Source organism: Trichechus manatus, unplaced genomic scaffold, assembly GCF_000243295.1.
Source record: "Trichechus manatus latirostris isolate Lorelei unplaced genomic scaffold, TriManLat1.0 scaffold00214, whole genome shotgun sequence".
Lineage (NCBI taxonomy): Eukaryota > Metazoa > Chordata > Mammalia > Sirenia > Trichechidae > Trichechus > Trichechus manatus.
Window position 1 is genome coordinate 216,612 of NW_004444150.1, and position 16,440 is coordinate 233,051.

The 16,440-nt window shown below is 65.1% G+C and overlaps 1 protein-coding gene across 1 annotated transcript in view; it reads left to right on the forward strand.

Moving 5' to 3' along the window:
- Positions 1–16,440, forward strand: part of NOTCH1 (notch receptor 1) — a 54,315-nt gene that overhangs the window by 21,332 nt on the left and 16,543 nt on the right. The window contains exons 5-25 of the mRNA XM_023742620.1: positions 1,950–2,072; positions 2,787–3,020; positions 3,287–3,442; positions 4,051–4,236; positions 4,478–4,591; positions 5,534–5,647; positions 5,885–6,118; positions 6,326–6,436; positions 6,963–7,155; positions 7,658–7,803; positions 8,047–8,160; positions 9,606–9,725; positions 10,083–10,235; positions 10,837–11,065; positions 12,262–12,463; positions 13,883–14,036; positions 14,124–14,308; positions 14,691–14,823; positions 15,100–15,357; positions 15,433–15,545; positions 15,844–16,415. Of these exons, the coding sequence (XP_023598388.1) occupies positions 1,950–2,072; positions 2,787–3,020; positions 3,287–3,442; positions 4,051–4,236; positions 4,478–4,591; positions 5,534–5,647; positions 5,885–6,118; positions 6,326–6,436; positions 6,963–7,155; positions 7,658–7,803; positions 8,047–8,160; positions 9,606–9,725; positions 10,083–10,235; positions 10,837–11,065; positions 12,262–12,463; positions 13,883–14,036; positions 14,124–14,308; positions 14,691–14,823; positions 15,100–15,357; positions 15,433–15,545; positions 15,844–16,415 (3,844 nt within the window). The remainder of the gene's footprint in view (positions 1–1,949; positions 2,073–2,786; positions 3,021–3,286; positions 3,443–4,050; positions 4,237–4,477; positions 4,592–5,533; positions 5,648–5,884; positions 6,119–6,325; positions 6,437–6,962; positions 7,156–7,657; positions 7,804–8,046; positions 8,161–9,605; positions 9,726–10,082; positions 10,236–10,836; positions 11,066–12,261; positions 12,464–13,882; positions 14,037–14,123; positions 14,309–14,690; positions 14,824–15,099; positions 15,358–15,432; positions 15,546–15,843; positions 16,416–16,440) is intronic.

Below are 16,440 nucleotides of genomic sequence, written 5' to 3' on the forward strand. Positions count from 1 at the left end.
CTGTGGTGGCAGGTGTGACGGCCGTGGTGACGGTGTGATGGCAGGTGTGACGGCCGTGGTGATGATGGGCGGCAGGTGTGATGGCGGTGGTGACCCTGTGGTGGCAGGTGTGACGGCCGTGGTGACGGTGTGAGGGCAGGTGTGATGGCCGTGGTGACGGAGTGATGACAGGTGTGACGGCCGTGGTGATGCTGTGATGACAGGTGTGACGGGCCGTGGTGACGCTGTGATGGCAGGTGTGACGCCCGTGGTGACGATGGGCAGCAGGTGTGACAGCTGATGTGGTGTGACTGGCTGTAGTGATGGCTGGGACTGGTGGTGGTGACGCAGCGGCTCCCGTCCCCCAGCCAGGCAGGCCAGCCACCGGCCTCCCTGTCCCTACTGCCAGCCTGCAGCCCACGGGCTCTGGACTCAATCCTTCTTGGCAGCCCCACGGCCTCCGGGCTGGGACCTCATGTCCAGCTCCATGGGGCGAGGGGGGCCCGCCCTACATAGGATCTCAGCATGCTAGGAGTGAGCAGGAGGGGAGGAGTGGCAGTGGGGTCCCCGCAAGCAGGGCTGGCCACCCCTCTGACATGGTGCTCGGGACCTCAGTTCACGGGGGACAGGCTAGAACGGTGACTCCAATCCGGGGGTGGGGGCATCTCCTGAAATGGCCCACCCTGCCTTGCCCCAGGCAGCCGCTTGCTCCGCTGGCGGCCCCGCACCCACGTCCTGTCCAAGGGGTCCTGACTGCCCCATGGCCCACTGCCCTCTTGGTGGTCGAAAGTCCCAGGAGACCCACTCGGGAGGCCCTGACCTCCTCAAGTGCCTGGCTGCTCTCTGGAACGATCTGCATGGCACTTGGCACCCACAGCCCTCTTGTAGGTCGGGTTCTTGGTGGCCCCGTTTTACGGTGGAGGAAACTGAGGCAGAGGAGCTGAGAGCCAGACCTGGTGTGTCACAGTGGGGTGCAGTGGCAGGGCTCCAGGCTGGGCTCACTCTTGCTGGGAGCAGTGTGCTTCAACCCCGTGTCCCAGGCGGCCCGGGAGCACCGGCCCAGCCCGGCCCCACCCCTAGAGAGAAGTCACTTAGCCACAAGCTAAGGGGGACCCAGACCTCAGCCTCCTGGCTCCGATTTGGGGTGCGCCCCAGCCCCTCCCTGGTTTGCGTCTGGCTCTGCCCCGGCTCTGTGCAGCTGGTGGGTGGGAGGGTCCCGAGGAGGGGCCAAACGGTTGGCTCCCCAAGGCAGGAGGGGTGCAAAGGCACGCTGGGAGCGGCATTAATGAGTAACCGGCTCCAGGTCTGGCTATTGCCAGGCGTACCTTTCTGGGTTGATGATTGAACTGGCAGGAGTTGAGTGGATTAATAGCTAACAAGGGTTATGAAGTGGTGTGGCGGAGGTGGGGCGGTGGGGGCTCAGCCTGTGGGTGGGAGGGGGTCACTTCCTGGGCGGCCGACCCTCCCTGGCCCACCCCCCACCCCACCCCCGCCTCCAGGTCCGGGGCCTTAGCGTCCATCCTGCCTGTGGCCACCCTCTGGGGTGTTACAGAAATCCCCAGCCCGGCACCCGGCTGTAGGGAGCCCCAGCCCGGCACCTCTCTGTAGGGAGTCCTGGCCAGGCACCTCGCTGTAGGAAGCCCCGACCGGGCACCTCTCTGTAGGGAACCCCAGCCTGGCACCTCTCTGTAGGGAGCCCCAGCCGGGCACCTCACTGTAGGAAGCACCCAGTTCTTGGGACCCCAGGAGCTCTGTCGGATGGGAACACTCGAGCAACAGAACCTTCCGGAACCCTCTGCTCCTGAGCACCTGTCTGCTCAGCCAGCCACATACACGTCCCTGTGGGTCTGGAGCTGGCCTGGTCACGGGGTGCAGGGGTGCGGGCATTAGGCAGAGGCGCCCGGGGCAGCTCTTCTGTCCGTATGGGGTTGTGGTCCAGCCAGGACAGGCTGACCAGCCCCTCCCCGTAGGCTTCACGGGGCAGAACTGTGAGGAGAACGTGGATGACTGCCCGGGGAACAGCTGCAGGAACGGGGGCACCTGTGTGGACGGCGTCAACACCTACAACTGCCGCTGCCCGCCCGAGTGGACAGGTGCGTGCTGGGGGTCCACACGGCCCGCTCGCTAGCTGTGCGGACAGCGGGGGCCTGGGTGGGAGGGCCCACATGACCCCTCATGAACAGTGCACACCCGGAGGGGGCCGCTGCCCGCTGGGTGGACAGGCACGTGCTGGAAGGGGGTCCACGCTACCCCCTTTTCAGCTGTGCAGATAGGGATGGTGGCACGTGGCAGGCCAGGACTGGAGAGCTAAGATTGTCAGAGGAGGACTGTGTGACTTGTCCCAACCCCTCTGCCCATGACCGGGGCCGAGGACCCCTCAGAGGCCAGCACAGCCGCAGTGTCAGCCGTTGGGTGTGGGTGCTGTGGCGTGGCCCTGGGCTGCCCCCTCCACAGTCTTGAGCCAGGCAAATGAGCCTTCAGCCGACCACCTGGGCCAGGCTTGCTGAGTCCCGGTTATGAGCAACTGGGGACGGTCAGAATAGGTCCTGCTCTCGGGGAGCTCACTTTGCAGGGTGACGGGCGAGTGTGGACCCCAATGCAGCCCCCTCTGCAGTCCGAGCAGCCCGGGCACCCCTCTAAGCCTGGGGCTGCAGAGGAAGGAGTGACTCAGGTAGCCGTGGGTGGAGGGCTCAGCCAGGAAGGCTTCCTGAAGGAGGTAGCGCTGCAGCCCTGCACCCTGGAGGGGAGATGGCAGCGGTGGCCAGGGGTTCTGGGGGTGGTGCCAGGCTGACATCCCGCCCCCGCAGGCCAGTACTGCACGGAGGACGTGGACGAGTGCCAGCTGATGCCCAACGCCTGCCAGAACGGCGGTACCTGTCACAACACCCATGGCGGTTACAACTGCGTGTGTGTCAATGGCTGGACGGGGGAGGACTGCAGCGAGAACATCGACGACTGTGCCAACGCCGCCTGCTTCCACGGCGCCACCTGCCACGACCGTGTGGCCTCCTTCTACTGCGAGTGCCCCCACGGCCGCACAGGTGAGCAACCGGGGCCAGCCTGGGCCCGAGGGACCCCAGACACGGACACGCGGCGCTGTCCTGGTCTCCGAGGACGGCCCGAGGGAGCTTCTGGGCCGAAGAGGGCAGGCAAGAGCCTGCGGTCGGGCTGCTAGTGCTGACCCTCCTGGAAGAACCTGGGTCATGGGCCGTGGTGGAGGCTCCTCTCTGGGACGTCAGGGCTGGGCTGGACCCCTGTGTCCCATGCCTGGCAGGTGCCGTGGCCCTGACCCTGCCGCCTCTCCCAGGTCTGCTGTGCCACCTCAATGACGCCTGCATCAGCAACCCGTGCAACGAGGGTTCCAACTGTGACACCAACCCCGTCAACGGCAAGGCCATCTGCACCTGCCCCTCGGGGTACACGGGGCCTGCCTGCAGCCAGGACGTGGACGAGTGCTCGCTGGGTGTGTGCAGGGATGGGGGGCTTGAGGTGCAGGGGAGACTTGGGGTGTAGGGGAGGCTCGGGGTTCAGGGGAGACTCAGGGTGCAGGGGATGCTCAGGGTGCAGGGGAGGCTTGGGGTTTGGGGGGAATCTTGGGGTACAGGAGAGGCTCAGGGTACAGGGGAGGCTCAGGGTGCAGGGGAGGCTCGGGGTGCAAGGGAGGCTCAGAGTGCAGGGGGAGGCTTAGGGTGCAGGGGATGCTCAGGGTGCAGGGGAGGCTTGGGGTTTGGGGGGAATCTTGGGGTACAGGAGAGGCTTAGGGTGCAGGGGAGGCTCAGGGTGCAGGGGAGGCTCGGGCTGCAGGGGAAGCTCGGGGTGCAGGAGAGGCTCAGGGTGCAGGGAAGGCTCGGGGCGCAAGGGAGGCTCAGAGTGCAGGGGGAGGCTCAGGGTGCAGGGGAAGCTTGGGGTGTGAAGTAGCCTCGGGGTGCACAGGCCCACGGTAGGATGGAAGCAGACCCACCCTCAAGGGCGCCCAGTCTGGCGGGGGCAGCCAGCCTCAGGAGAGCATCCCCTAGGCCACTCCAGAGGCCAGACCCAGAGCGGCCCCTCGCTGGCACCCCGTCCTTGCAGGCGCCAACCCCTGCGAGCACGCAGGCAAGTGTATCAACACCCAGGGCTCCTTCGAGTGCCAGTGTCTGCCGGGCTACACAGGCCCACGCTGCGAGATCGACGTCAACGAGTGCGTTTCCAGCCCCTGTCAGAACGACGCCACCTGCCTGGACCAGATCGGGGAGTTCCAGTGCATCTGCATGCCTGGTGCGTCCACGGGCACCTCCCCTGCCCAGGCCACAGCTGCTGCGGGGCCTCAGCTGATGGATCAGCCCAGGGGTGCTGGGCTGCACTGGGGTGGGAGGGCTGGCCTGCAGGAGAGCAGGTGTGGAGAAAGAGCGCCTGGGGGCTGGTCCAGGGACGCTGGGGAATCACCTCTGCCTGGTGGTGGAATGGGGGGCTTCTTCCGGGCCTGGAGGCCTTGCTGTCTCACCGTCCCCCTCCCCAGGCTACGAGGGCATCTACTGTGAACTCAACACGGACGAGTGCGCCAGCAGCCCCTGCCTGCACAACGGCCGATGCCTGGACAAGATCAACGAGTTCCACTGCGAGTGTCCCACAGGTGAGGCCCCCGCCATGGCCCGCTGCTCCTCGTGCACCCCCCAGCATGGCCCGTGGCACCCCAGTGTGCCCCCCGCCATGGCCCGCGGCACCCCCGTGTGCCCCCAGGCAGGGCAGCTGCAGCTCTCTGAAAGTGTGGCCAGAGCTCACTGCCCGTGGAGAAGGAGTGGTTACAGCCAGGCCTGGGGCTGCAGAGATGCCCCCCACTGTTCCTGAGGGTGGGGCTGCATGGGAGGGGGCACCAGGAGAGCAAGTGAGCAGGGTGTCCTCAGGTGTCCCAGTTGTGCCAGCCACGTCCTTACTGGGTATGCACCTGGGGTGCCGGCGGAGCCTGGCCAGCACACCCTCCTGGTAGACAGACAGGCTGCAGCCCCCCCACCAGAGCCTCTGTGGCTTCCCTGGGAGGGCAGTGTGCTCCCAGACCCAAGGGGTGAGCCGGGGAGGGGGGCCGGGCCGGCCTCCAGCTCGCAGCCCCTGCTGCCCAGCCCAATGGCACGCCAGCCCCACTGCCACACAGAGGACAGAGCAGACAGCTGGGCCTCGACGGGGCCTGCAGGGGCTGGGAGGACAGGCCAGAGACCTGGAGGCTCAGATGAAAAGGTGCTTTGTGCCAGGGCAGGCCAGGGAAGGCGTTGTGGCTGCGGCCCCAGGCCTTTAGAGACGTGGGTCTGCTGCTCCACACACCTGGGAGCCACCCACGGCCCCCCATGGCTGTCTCCATAGCAACTGGGAGTTCTTGGGAAAAAAGCCTCTTCTGTGGGAACGAGGGGTACAGCCTGCCTGCGGTGGGTGGGGAGGGGGTTTGCACCGAAGGATGGGAACTGAAGGGGTAAGAAGGAAATCTAGGAGATGCAGACGCGGGCGTCCCAGCGGGTTCTTTGAACCCCGAGCCCAGCGCAGGCAGTGAGAGAGCCGTCTGACCACTGTCCCCTCCCTGCCGCAGGCTTCACAGGGCACTTGTGCCAGTACGACGTGGATGAGTGTGCCAGCACGCCCTGCAAGAATGGTGCCAAGTGCCTGGATGGGCCCAACACCTACAGCTGCGTGTGCACGGAAGGTGCGGGCTGGGCCACCCCGGTAGGGCCCGAGCAGGGGACGCGGGGACGAGATGTTCTGCCCGAGGGGAGCAAGGGGGACACCAGGTCTGGGGGCGCCGAATCTAGGCCCAGGGCGCAGACCCCCACGTCGGAGACACCCCATCCCCTAGGCCTCAAGGACAGTGATTCTGAGTTGGGGGGGGTGGCCACGTGTAGGGGGGCGGGCCGGCCGTGAGCCTCGTGCTCCTGTGTCCCAGGCTACACAGGCACCCATTGTGAGGTGGACATCGACGAGTGTGACCCGGACCCCTGCCACTACGGCTCCTGCAAGGACGGCATCGCCACCTTCGCCTGCGTCTGCCGGCCCGGCTACACAGGCCACCGCTGCGAGACCAACATCAACGAGTGCCACAGCCAGCCCTGCCGCCACGGGGGCGCCTGCCAGGACCGCGACAACGCCTACCTGTGCTTCTGCCTCAAGGGGACCTCGGGTGCGGGGCCGGGCGGCGGGCGGGCATGGGGGGTGGGCGCTGACCTCAGCCTCAAGGGGACCTCGGGTGCGGGGCCGGGCGGCGGGCGGGCGGCGGGCGGGCACAGGGGCTGGGCGCTGACCTCAGCCTCAAGGGGACCTCAGGTGCGGGGCTGGGCCGCGTGCGGGCATGCGGGGTGGGCACTGACCCCACTGCTAACCCTGCCAGGGCCCAACTGTGAGGTCAACTTGGACGACTGCGCCAGCAACCCCTGCGACTCGGGCACTTGCCTGGACAAGATAGACGGCTACGAGTGTGCGTGTGAGCCCGGCTACACAGGTGAGCCGCCCAGGTGAGGGCTGGTCAGGGCGCGGGAGGGGCTGTCCCTGGTGTTGCAGCCCTGATGCAGGGCGAGGCCGTGCGCAGAGGAGAGGTGAGCGGCAGCCCCGGGGAGCCCTGGTGGGCCGGGCCTGGGGGAGGCTTTGGGGTGTCTGAGGCTGCAGGTAGGGAAGGCACAGGCCGGCTGCCCAGCTGTCGAGTGCTGGGCTTGTCCGGCCACAGCAGAGACCGCAGGCAGCCCTGCCGCTCACCAGGCGGTGGCAGAGCAGGTGCTCCGGGGCCATGCCCCGGGTTCCGATTCCGCCCGGCCACCGCCCGCCGGGCGGCCTCTCTGGGCCTCATCCTCGTTGGTCAAGCAGATAGTGCCCGCCCCTGCCCCGGGGGCGCTGCGGTCACATGGCACGCTGTCACGCACAGCGCCTTCCCTTTTGGTCACACTAGAAGGACTGGGAGGCTGAGGCTCAGAGGTCAGAGCCTTTGCTCAGACCGTGTCAGGCTGAGTGCCCCCCCACCGCCGTCACCCCAGGAAGCAAGTGCAACATCAACATCGACGAGTGTGCGGGCAACCCCTGCCACAACGGGGGCACCTGTGAGGACGGCGTCAATGGCTTCTCCTGCCGCTGCCCCGAGGGCTACCACGGCCCCACCTGCCTGTCGGAGGTCAACGAGTGCAGCAGCAACCCCTGCATCCACGGCGCCTGCCGGGACGGCCTCAATGGGTACGCGCGGGCCGCCAGCCGGCACCTCCCTCACGCGGGACCCACGGCCGGCCGGCACTGCCCTTGCCCCACCTTGTCCTGAGCATGGTGTCTGCCCGGGAGGCCAGCCTCAAACAGCCCCCAGAACTCAGATGGCATGGTGACGGCGGCTGGTGTTTCAGGCTCTGCCGTGTGCCCGGATGGGCTGTTTAAGTGGCAGGGACCACCTGGCCCTAGCTCCACCAGAGGGAAGTCCTTGGTGTGAGGTCAAGCGTGGGAAGGACTCCCAGCCTGCACAACACTCCCCTCACTGCCCTGGTCCAAACCTAATGGGACTGAACCCTTGTCGTGGCCTTGGGCAAGGTGGGCATTGCTGCCTCACTTGGACGAGGAGGTTCTGAGGGTCAGAGTGGACCGGTGCCTCCATGCAGTCAGTCTGTAGGGTGATGGTGTGGCCAGGGTTGCCCAGCACCTAGCCTGCATGGCCGGGGCCCCATCTGAGCCACGGTGGCGCTGCCCCCAGGTACAAGTGTGACTGTGACCCTGGCTGGAGCGGGGCCAACTGTGACATCAACAACAACGAGTGTGAGTCCAACCCCTGCGTCAACGGCGGCACCTGCAAGGACATGACCAGCGGCTACGTGTGCACGTGCCGGGAGGGCTTCAGTGGTGGGTGGCCCAGGGGTCTCCCTGCGTGGGTGGGGGACCCCAAGGCCTAGGGTCGAGGCACAGGTCTGCCAGCATAACCCCACAGCACCGTCCAGTTGCCCAGCCCCCCCGCCCCCCATCCCAGCCTGTTTAATCGCCGCCCCGTGACACCAACCCTGGAGTCGAGGACCTCCAGGAGACAAGGGGTGAGGGTGGGGAGCAGGCACTGGGGCACGGACACGCTGACCGCTGCCCCCTCTCCAGGCCCCAACTGCCAGACCAACATCAATGAGTGCGCGTCCAACCCGTGTCTGAACCAGGGCACGTGCATCGATGACGTTGCTGGCTACAAGTGCAGCTGCCTGCTGCCCTACACGGGTAAGGGGGCCGGGGTGGGACCTGTGGGCAGGAGGGTGGCCAGGGGCAGCCAGGAGCTGGAGGCAGGGGCAGCCAGGAGCGGCCTCCAGGGCAAGGCTCAGAGGGCAGAGAAGGGTGGGCTGAGCCTTGTCTGCGTTCCTCAGCGTTTTGAAGGTTCTCTCCAGGCCTTGAGCCTGAGGCCCTGCCACCCTATTTGGGCTTCACCCAGGAGTAGGGTGGCAGAGCTCACAAACAAAAGCACACGGCACTGGTGGCTGGTGAGATTTGCATCTCAGATTAGCAGTGAGAACAGTTGCAATGTAAATGCATCCCCAGTACTGTATCTGGCGAGGCTGCCCAGGAGGTGAGGCTTGGACCCGACCTGGGCGGAGGGTTCCTCTGATAGCGGCGTCCTCTTAGTGTGAGGGGACAAAGGGGTCCTCTGTCCAGGCTGAGTGAGGAGGGTGGCCCACCCAGCCATCGGCCAGCCAAGGGATCTCAGGAGTGGTCCCCTCCTTGGAAGAGAGGACGTAGAGTGGTAAAGAAGAGCAAATTCCTCCGCCCCCAGGACTACCAGGCTCTCTGGGGAGCGGCAGAGGGTGCTACCTCGCGGGCTTGGGCCAGGTGGGCAGGGACACTCGCCCTGGGGTCCCCGTGAGGCTGGGCGGCCGCGGCCAGAGCCGAGCTTTCTTTGACAACGCCAGGGGCCTGGGTTTCCTCTCTCGCGACAGTGACATGCTCCCACGGCCACCCAGGGCCTCCTTGCCAGGGCGCACCCAAGCCCCGGCCTCGCGCTGTCGGCCCTGAGGGCCTGCGGGTGGGGCGCCCTGTGCTGATGCTTCCTGTCTGCTTGCTTCCTGCTTCCCCTTGCACAATTGTCGGAAACTCTGGCGAATTTCCTGCCTGCCTGGGTCACTGTGGAAACCGATAGAAAGAAAGGTCCTGGAAAATCGCAGGGCCAGCCGGGGAGATAGTAGCGACAAGGACGATAGCGCTTCCTTGCTTCCCCGGATCGGCCCTCCGGCTGTAAACAGGAAACCGCCGTCCAGGGAAATGGAAAAAAGGCAGCCCTGCTTGCCTCGTTCCCATGAGGCATGTCACCCTTCCCTGGCAGGGCTCCCCGATGGCAGGGTCTGCCGAGGTGGCGGGGTCCCCAGCCGAGTGGGGGGTGCTCAGGCTGGCCCTGCCATGTCATAAGCCCAGCTCAGTCCTTGTTCCCTGCACTGCGGTAGGTTCAGGCCAGGCCCAGCCTGCGGGGGACCGAGTGGTAATTTGGGAGCCTAGTGTTTGGTGCATCTGCAGCCCCCTCGGCCTTTGTTCCATTCTTCTCCCCCCCACCGGGGTACCTGCTCAGCCGGGAGCTCACACGGGGTCCACCTGGCTCCCACGGAGCCCTGAAGGCGTCTGATGGTGCACGGACAAGCAGATCCTCAGCCCCCGGCCTCACCAAGTCTCTCCGCCTCCAGGAGCCACATGCGAGGTGCTGCTGGCCCCGTGTGCCCCCAGCCCCTGCAGGAACAGTGGCGAGTGCAGGGAGTCCGAGGACCATGAGAGCTTCTCCTGCGTCTGCCCCACAGGCTGGCAAGGTGGGCGGCTCGCCCCGCGGCCCTCACTCGGCCGCATCGCGGGGGGAGCTGGCCGGGGCAGGGTCTCAGGGAGGCTCTGGGCAGGAGGAAGGAGCAGCCGTCTTTGGAGATGAGCAGACGGCAGCTGAGCGAGCCAGGGAGGTTCTAGAGTTGGGAGCTACTCAGAGGGCCTTCCCATCCTCAGTTTCTAGAACTTTCTTGGCTCAAAAGTGAGGGACAGCGACATCAAAGACATGGCGCCCTTCCTCGGAGTGTCCTCAAGGACTGTCCTGGGGCTGAGGGGCCTCTCCTGGGGGCACAGAGGCGCGGAGGACTGAGCCTCGGTGATAGCACGGCGCCCCCACCCCCACCCCACAGGGCAGACGTGTGAGATTGATGTCAACGAGTGCGTGAAGAGCCCGTGCCGGCACAGCGCCTCCTGCCAGAACACCAACGGCGGCTACCGCTGCCACTGCCGGGAGGGTTACACCGGCCGCAACTGTGAAACGGACGTTGATGACTGCCGGCCGAGTGAGTGTGCCGGGAGCGCGGGGGCGGCTGGGGCGCGGGGCCAACGGGCGAGAGACCAGGCGCCTGGCCCCACCCACCCAAGTGTGGCCTGGACGAAGGGTCAGAGAGGTAGTCCCCCCCAGCACGGCCATGCAAGGTGGTTCCTAGAAGGTTCCGGAGCCGCACCGCCCGGCTTTAGGTCCATCTGGGTACATCCCAGCAGGTGGCACAGGGCAGTGGCATCCCTGGTCCCTCAACCCTGCCGTGAGACAACCACGTAGAGTGGTGATCCAGTGCCTGGCGGGGGTCCACAGTGACCCTCAGGGTGGAGGGTTCCGGCCCCCCGGCCTGGTCTGCAGACAGAAGCCAAGGTCTGGAGATGTTGCATGTCTTGCCTGGGGTCGCCCGGCGAGCGGGGACTCTGATGGAACTGTGATCTGTCTGATGGTCAAGCTCTGGGTGAGCATGACCCCCCGTGGAGAGAGGCATGAGGCACAGCCTGCCAGGCAAAGGGCCTCCGGAGCCATGCACCTTTGTTGCCGCGGAGGCGTGCCACGTGTCGGCCTCAGTCCGCCCCCAGCACGGCCCGTGCGCGCCCTCAGGCTCGCCTCCGTCCCCGCAGACCCGTGCCACAATGGCGGCTCCTGCACGGATGGCATCAACACGGCCTTCTGTGACTGCCTGCCCGGCTTCCGGGGAGCCTTCTGCGAGGAGGACATCAACGAGTGTGCCAGCAACCCCTGCCACAACGGCGCCAACTGCACGGACTGTGTGGACAGCTACACGTGCAGCTGCCCCGCCGGCTTCAGCGGGATCCACTGCGAGGATAACACACCTGACTGTACCGAGAGGTGGGTGCCACACCACGCAGGGCGCTCCCAGGCTCCAGGCCACGGGCGGCGCGGTGGGCAGGAGGAGAGCAGGGAGTCCTGGGAGGGAGCGCAGGGGCTGCGCCCATCATGCTGGCAGCCTGGTGTGCCAGACAGGGTGTCTGCCTGGCGGCCCTCAGTGCTGGCTGAGTCAAGTCCAAGCGTTGTTCCTTGTGTTTCCTCGTCCTCCCTCAAAGGGCCATTGTGACTCAGGCCACCTGTGCCTGAGAACCAAAGCACGGTGATCTATCTTGAAGAACGGTATGCCTCCTTCCATTAGACAAGTGCTTTGTAACCCATCTTGTTTCCTTTTTTGCCTTGGCTGCCAGGAAACTCAGTGTTAGTCTTAGTCATCTAGTGCTGCTCTAAGAGAAATACTGCAAGTAGATGGCTTTAACAAAGAGAAATTTCTTTTTTCACAGTCCAGTAGGCTACAAGTCCAAATTCAGGGTGTCAGCTCCAGGGGAAGGCTTTCTGTCTCTGTTGGCTCTGGAGGAAGGTCCTTGTGATACATCAGTCTTCCCTTGGTCTGGGAGCATCTCAGCACAGGAACCTCAGGTCCAAAGGGCACGCTGTGCTCCCAGCACTGCTTTCTTGGTGGTGTGAGGTTCCCATGTGTCTCTGCTCGCTTCTCTCTTTTATATCTCAAAAGAGATTGGCTTAAGAAACTGTCTAATCTTCTAGACCTCATCAACATAACTGCTGCGAATCCATCTAATTACCTCATAGTGATAGAGTTTACAACACATAGGGAAATCGCATCAGATGACAAAATGGTAAACAATAATACAATACTGGGAATCACGACCCAGCCGAGATGACGTATTTTTGGGGGACACAATTCAGTCCATGACAGCGTTCAATGTCGATCTCATCCTTGGTTTCCATGCAGGCTCCAGTTCCTCCTTATTTAACTAAGTGTCTTGTTTTCACGTTGCGAAGCCCCTCTTAATTACGAAGAAGGCAGAGGCAGAGTGTGTGATGTACGTGGGCCTGAGGTCCCAGGCGCTGGGTTGGGGGCCTCCCTGTGGTCAGGCAGGCTGACCCCTGTAAGTGGCCACCGTCTGGGCCCAAGGCAGAGATGGTGGCCTGGAGGAGCCCGCTCAGGCGGGGACTGGGCGCTGCAGGGCCTCAGGGCTGTGTCTCCGCTCACCCTGCCTGCTCCCCGTGTCCCCCAGCTCCTGCTTTAATGGTGGCACGTGCGTGGACGGCATCAGCTCCTTCACCTGCCTGTGTCCGCCCGGCTTCACGGGCAGCTATTGCCAGCACGACATCAACGAGTGTGACTCGCGTCCCTGCCTGCATGGCGGGACCTGCCAGGACAGCTATGGTACCTACAAGTGCACCTGTCCCCAGGGTTACACCGGCCTCAACTGTCAGGTGAGACAGCCCAGGTGGGCCACCACCTCGCCCTTGGGGCACAGGCCACGTTCCAGGGGACGGGAGCCCAGTGCCCAGGCTGAGCACTGGGAGAGGGGACACGGGCAGTGCTGCAGGGCAGGTGACAGGTGTGTGCAGATCGAGGGCGGGAGACGGGTGACGGGGAAGCAGCTGAAGTCAGCATTTACGTGGAAAATACACAGAAGCATCAAAAAAACGGTGTCCGCATCGGGACTAAACCAAAGCTAAGAAGTTTCCTGAATACAGCCAAATACTTTGAGGGACAGAGTAGCACGGGCAGGGGTCTGGAGACCCTGCTTTCAGGGGACATCTAGGTCAATTGGCATAACAAAGTTTATTAAGAAAATCTTCTGCATCCTACTTCGGTGAGTGGCATCTGGGGTCTTAAAAGCTAACAAGAGGCCATCTGAGATGCATCAATTGGTCCCAACCACCTGGAGTAAAGGAGAATGAAGAACACCAAAGACACAAGGGAAATATTAGCCCAAGAGACAGAAAGGGCCACATAAACCATCAGCCTGAGACCAGAAGAACTAGATGGTGCCCAGTACCACCAATGACCGCCCTGACAGGGAACACAAGAGAGAGTCCCTGATGGAGCAGAAGAAAGGTGGGGTGCCGAACTCAAATTCTAATTAAAAAAAACAGACTTAATGGTCTGACTGAGACTGGAGGAACCCCAGAAAGCATGGCCCCCGGACTCTCTGTCGACCTAGAACGAACACCATTCCTGAGGCCAACTCTTCAGACAAAGATTAGACTGGACTATGGGACATAAAATGATACTTGTGAAGAGTGTGCTTCTTAGCTCAAATAGATACATGAGACTAAATGGGCAGCTCCTGTCCGGAGGTGAGATGAGAAGGCAGAGAGGGTCAGGAGCTGGTCGAATGGACACGGGAAATCCGGGGTGGAAAGGAGGAGTGTGCTGTCGCAGTGTAGGGAGAGCAGCTAGGGTCACATAATAATGTCCATATAAATTTTTGTATGAGAGACTAACTGGAATTGTAAACTTTCACTTAACTACAACAATTAAGAAAAAAAAAGCGGTGTCTCTTGAAGGTTTCCCCTGAAGGCCTCAATGATAAAAAGCTCCCAGCGAAGTTGTGTATCCCTGACACCAACCTTCCTCCAAGGAAAGGTGGTGGGCGGGTGGGTGGTCTGCTCCGCCGAGGCCCCGAGAGAGAGAACGCAGTGGGGAGCGCATGGCCTCGGTTTCCACCTCTGAGGAGTGGAGGTCTACCTGGGCTCGAGTCCCCCAGCAGCGGGCGTGTGCCCCGCACTACCCGGTGGGTGCGCCTGGGAGGCCGCCCTGGTGGGAGCCGGCCCCGGCGGGGTGCCGCGGCTGCAACGCAGCTGGAGCAGGGCACCCGCCTGACGGCAGCCCGCCGCCCCCAGAACCTGGTGCGCTGGTGTGACTCCTCGCCTTGCAAGAACGGCGGCACGTGCTGGCAGACGGACACGCTGTACCACTGCAAGTGCGGCAGCGGCTGGACCGGCCTCTACTGCGACGTCCCCAGCGTGTCCTGCGAGGTGGCTGCGCGGCAGCAAGGTGACGGCCCCGGGGTGCGCCTCGGCCGGGGGGGGGGACAGGGTCCGAGGGGCGAGCCCGGCCTCACCGCCCCGCCGCGCCCCGCAGGCGTCGACATCGCCCTCCTGTGCCGGCACGGCGGGCTCTGCACGGACACGGGCAACACCCACCACTGCCGCTGCCGGGCCGGCTACACGGGCAGCTACTGTGAGCGCCAGGTGGACGAGTGCTCGCCCAGCCCCTGCCACAACGGCGCCACCTGCACCGACTACCTGGGCGGCTACTCCTGCGAGGTGGGCGCCACCCCTGCCCGTTGGTCACTCGGCTGGCGGGGCCCGTCTGGTCCTGGAGAGCCAGGCGGGGCTTCGGGAGGACTGCCTGGAGGAGGTGGCCTGTGGCGGTTCCTGGAGGGGGTGGGGGGCTGTACGCTGAGGAGTGGGACTGTGTCCTCCTCTCCCACGTTGTGCCCGGGCTCCACTGAGGCCTGCCCTGGGGCCCCCACTGTCCCCCAGGATGGACCCCAGCCCCCACCCTGGGCAGCACTTCTCGGCTCCCCAGGTCTCCTGGGCCGGTGTGAGGCTTTGCCGGGCAGAGGGCGGCAGGCGTGGCACTGTCCGCCTGCACAGTGGGGTGAGCACCGTGCCCCACACCACTGACCCCGCGTCTCCCACGCAGTGTGTGGCCGGCTACCACGGAGTAAACTGCTCTGAGGAGATCGACGAGTGCCTGTCCCACCCGTGCCAGAACGGGGGCACCTGCATCGACCTCATCAACACCTACAAGTGCTCCTGCCCACGGGGCACGCAGGGTGAGGGCAGTGTGGGGACGGGGTGCAGGGTCGGGGCCGGGAGAGCCGGCAGCAGACCAGCCAGGAGCTTCCTTTCCCCTCGTGCGGTTGTGGGGTGTGGTGTTCTGGCCAGGCCACTGGCCTGTGGTGAAATATGTGGGGCTTAGTCTCCGCCCCATCAGCACCCTGTCTTCCCTGAGCACCTGTGCAGCCCAGGCCTGCGCCTGGCTGAGGGGACTGGGAGGGGGTGCTCGGGGACGTCCCCAGCTCCCCTGGCCCTGACATCACCGTTGGCAGGCGTGCACTGCGAGGTCAACGTGGATGACTGCACGCCGTCTGTGGAGGCCGGGACCCGGAGCCCCAAGTGCTTCAACAACGGCACCTGCGTGGACCAGGTGGGCGGCTACAGCTGTGCCTGCCCGCCCGGCTTCGTGGGCGAGCGCTGTGAGGGTGACGTCAACGAGTGCCTGTCCAACCCCTGCGACGCCCGTGGCACCCAGAACTGCGTGCAGCGCGTCAACGCCTTCCACTGCGAGTGCCGGCCGGGCCACACCGGTGGGTGCCCGGGCCACGGGGGGGCGGGGGGCGGGGGCAGCCCTGGGGCGGCTCCTCACACCCCCTCCCACCCAGGACGCCGCTGCGAGTCGGTCGTCAACGGCTGTAAGGGCAAGCCCTGCAGGAACGGAGGCACCTGCGCCGTGGCCGCCAACACTGCCCGCGGCTTCATCTGCAAGTGCCTGGCGGTAGGTGCCGCGGCCCGGGGGTGAGGGAGTCTTGGGCCCCTACCCTGCACCCCACACTGCAGCACGGCCCAGTGCATCCCTGATGACCTGCTCTTGGCGGCCCCGGGGGTCGGAGCCCAGGCCCGGGAGGGGCTGTATGGAGCTTCATGAGCTGGCGGGGGCGGGATTTCTACTCTGTCCCCGCCAGCCCAGGTCCCCCCACCAAGGGCTTCGCTGCTGGAGGGAGGGCAGCTGGCCAGGGGGCTGCGCCGAGGCTCGCGGGCCCCCGGGAGCTTCCCTGATTCCCTGCACCTCCCAGGGCTTTGAGGGCGCCACCTGTGAGAACGACGCGCGCACCTGTGGCAACTTGCGCTGCCTCAACGGAGGCAGCTGCCTGTCGGGCCCGCGCAGCCCCACCTGCCTGTGCCTGAGCCCTTTCACGGGCCCCGAGTGCCAGTCCCCAGCCAGCAGCCCCTGCCTGGGCGGCAGCCCCTGCTACAACCAGGGCACCTGCGAGCCCACGTCCGAGAGCCCCTTCTACCGCTGCCTGTGCCCCCCGAAGTTCAACGGGCTCTACTGCCACATCCTGGACTACAGTTTCGGGGGCGGCGCCGGGCGCGACATCACCCCGCCGCAGATCGAGGAGGCCTGCGAGATCCCCGAGTGCCAGGCCGACGCCGGCAACAAGGTCTGCAGCGTCACCTGCAACAACCACGCGTGTGGCTGGGACGGCGGGGACTGCTCCCTCAACTTCGACGACCCCTGGAAGAACTGCTCGCGCTCGCTGCAGTGCTGGAAGTACTTCAGTGACGGCCACTGTGACGCCCAGTGCAACTCGGACGGCTGCCTGTTCGACGGCTTCGACTGCCAGGGTGGCGGGGGCCAGTGCAAGTGAGCGCGGGGCGGGGGGCCGGTG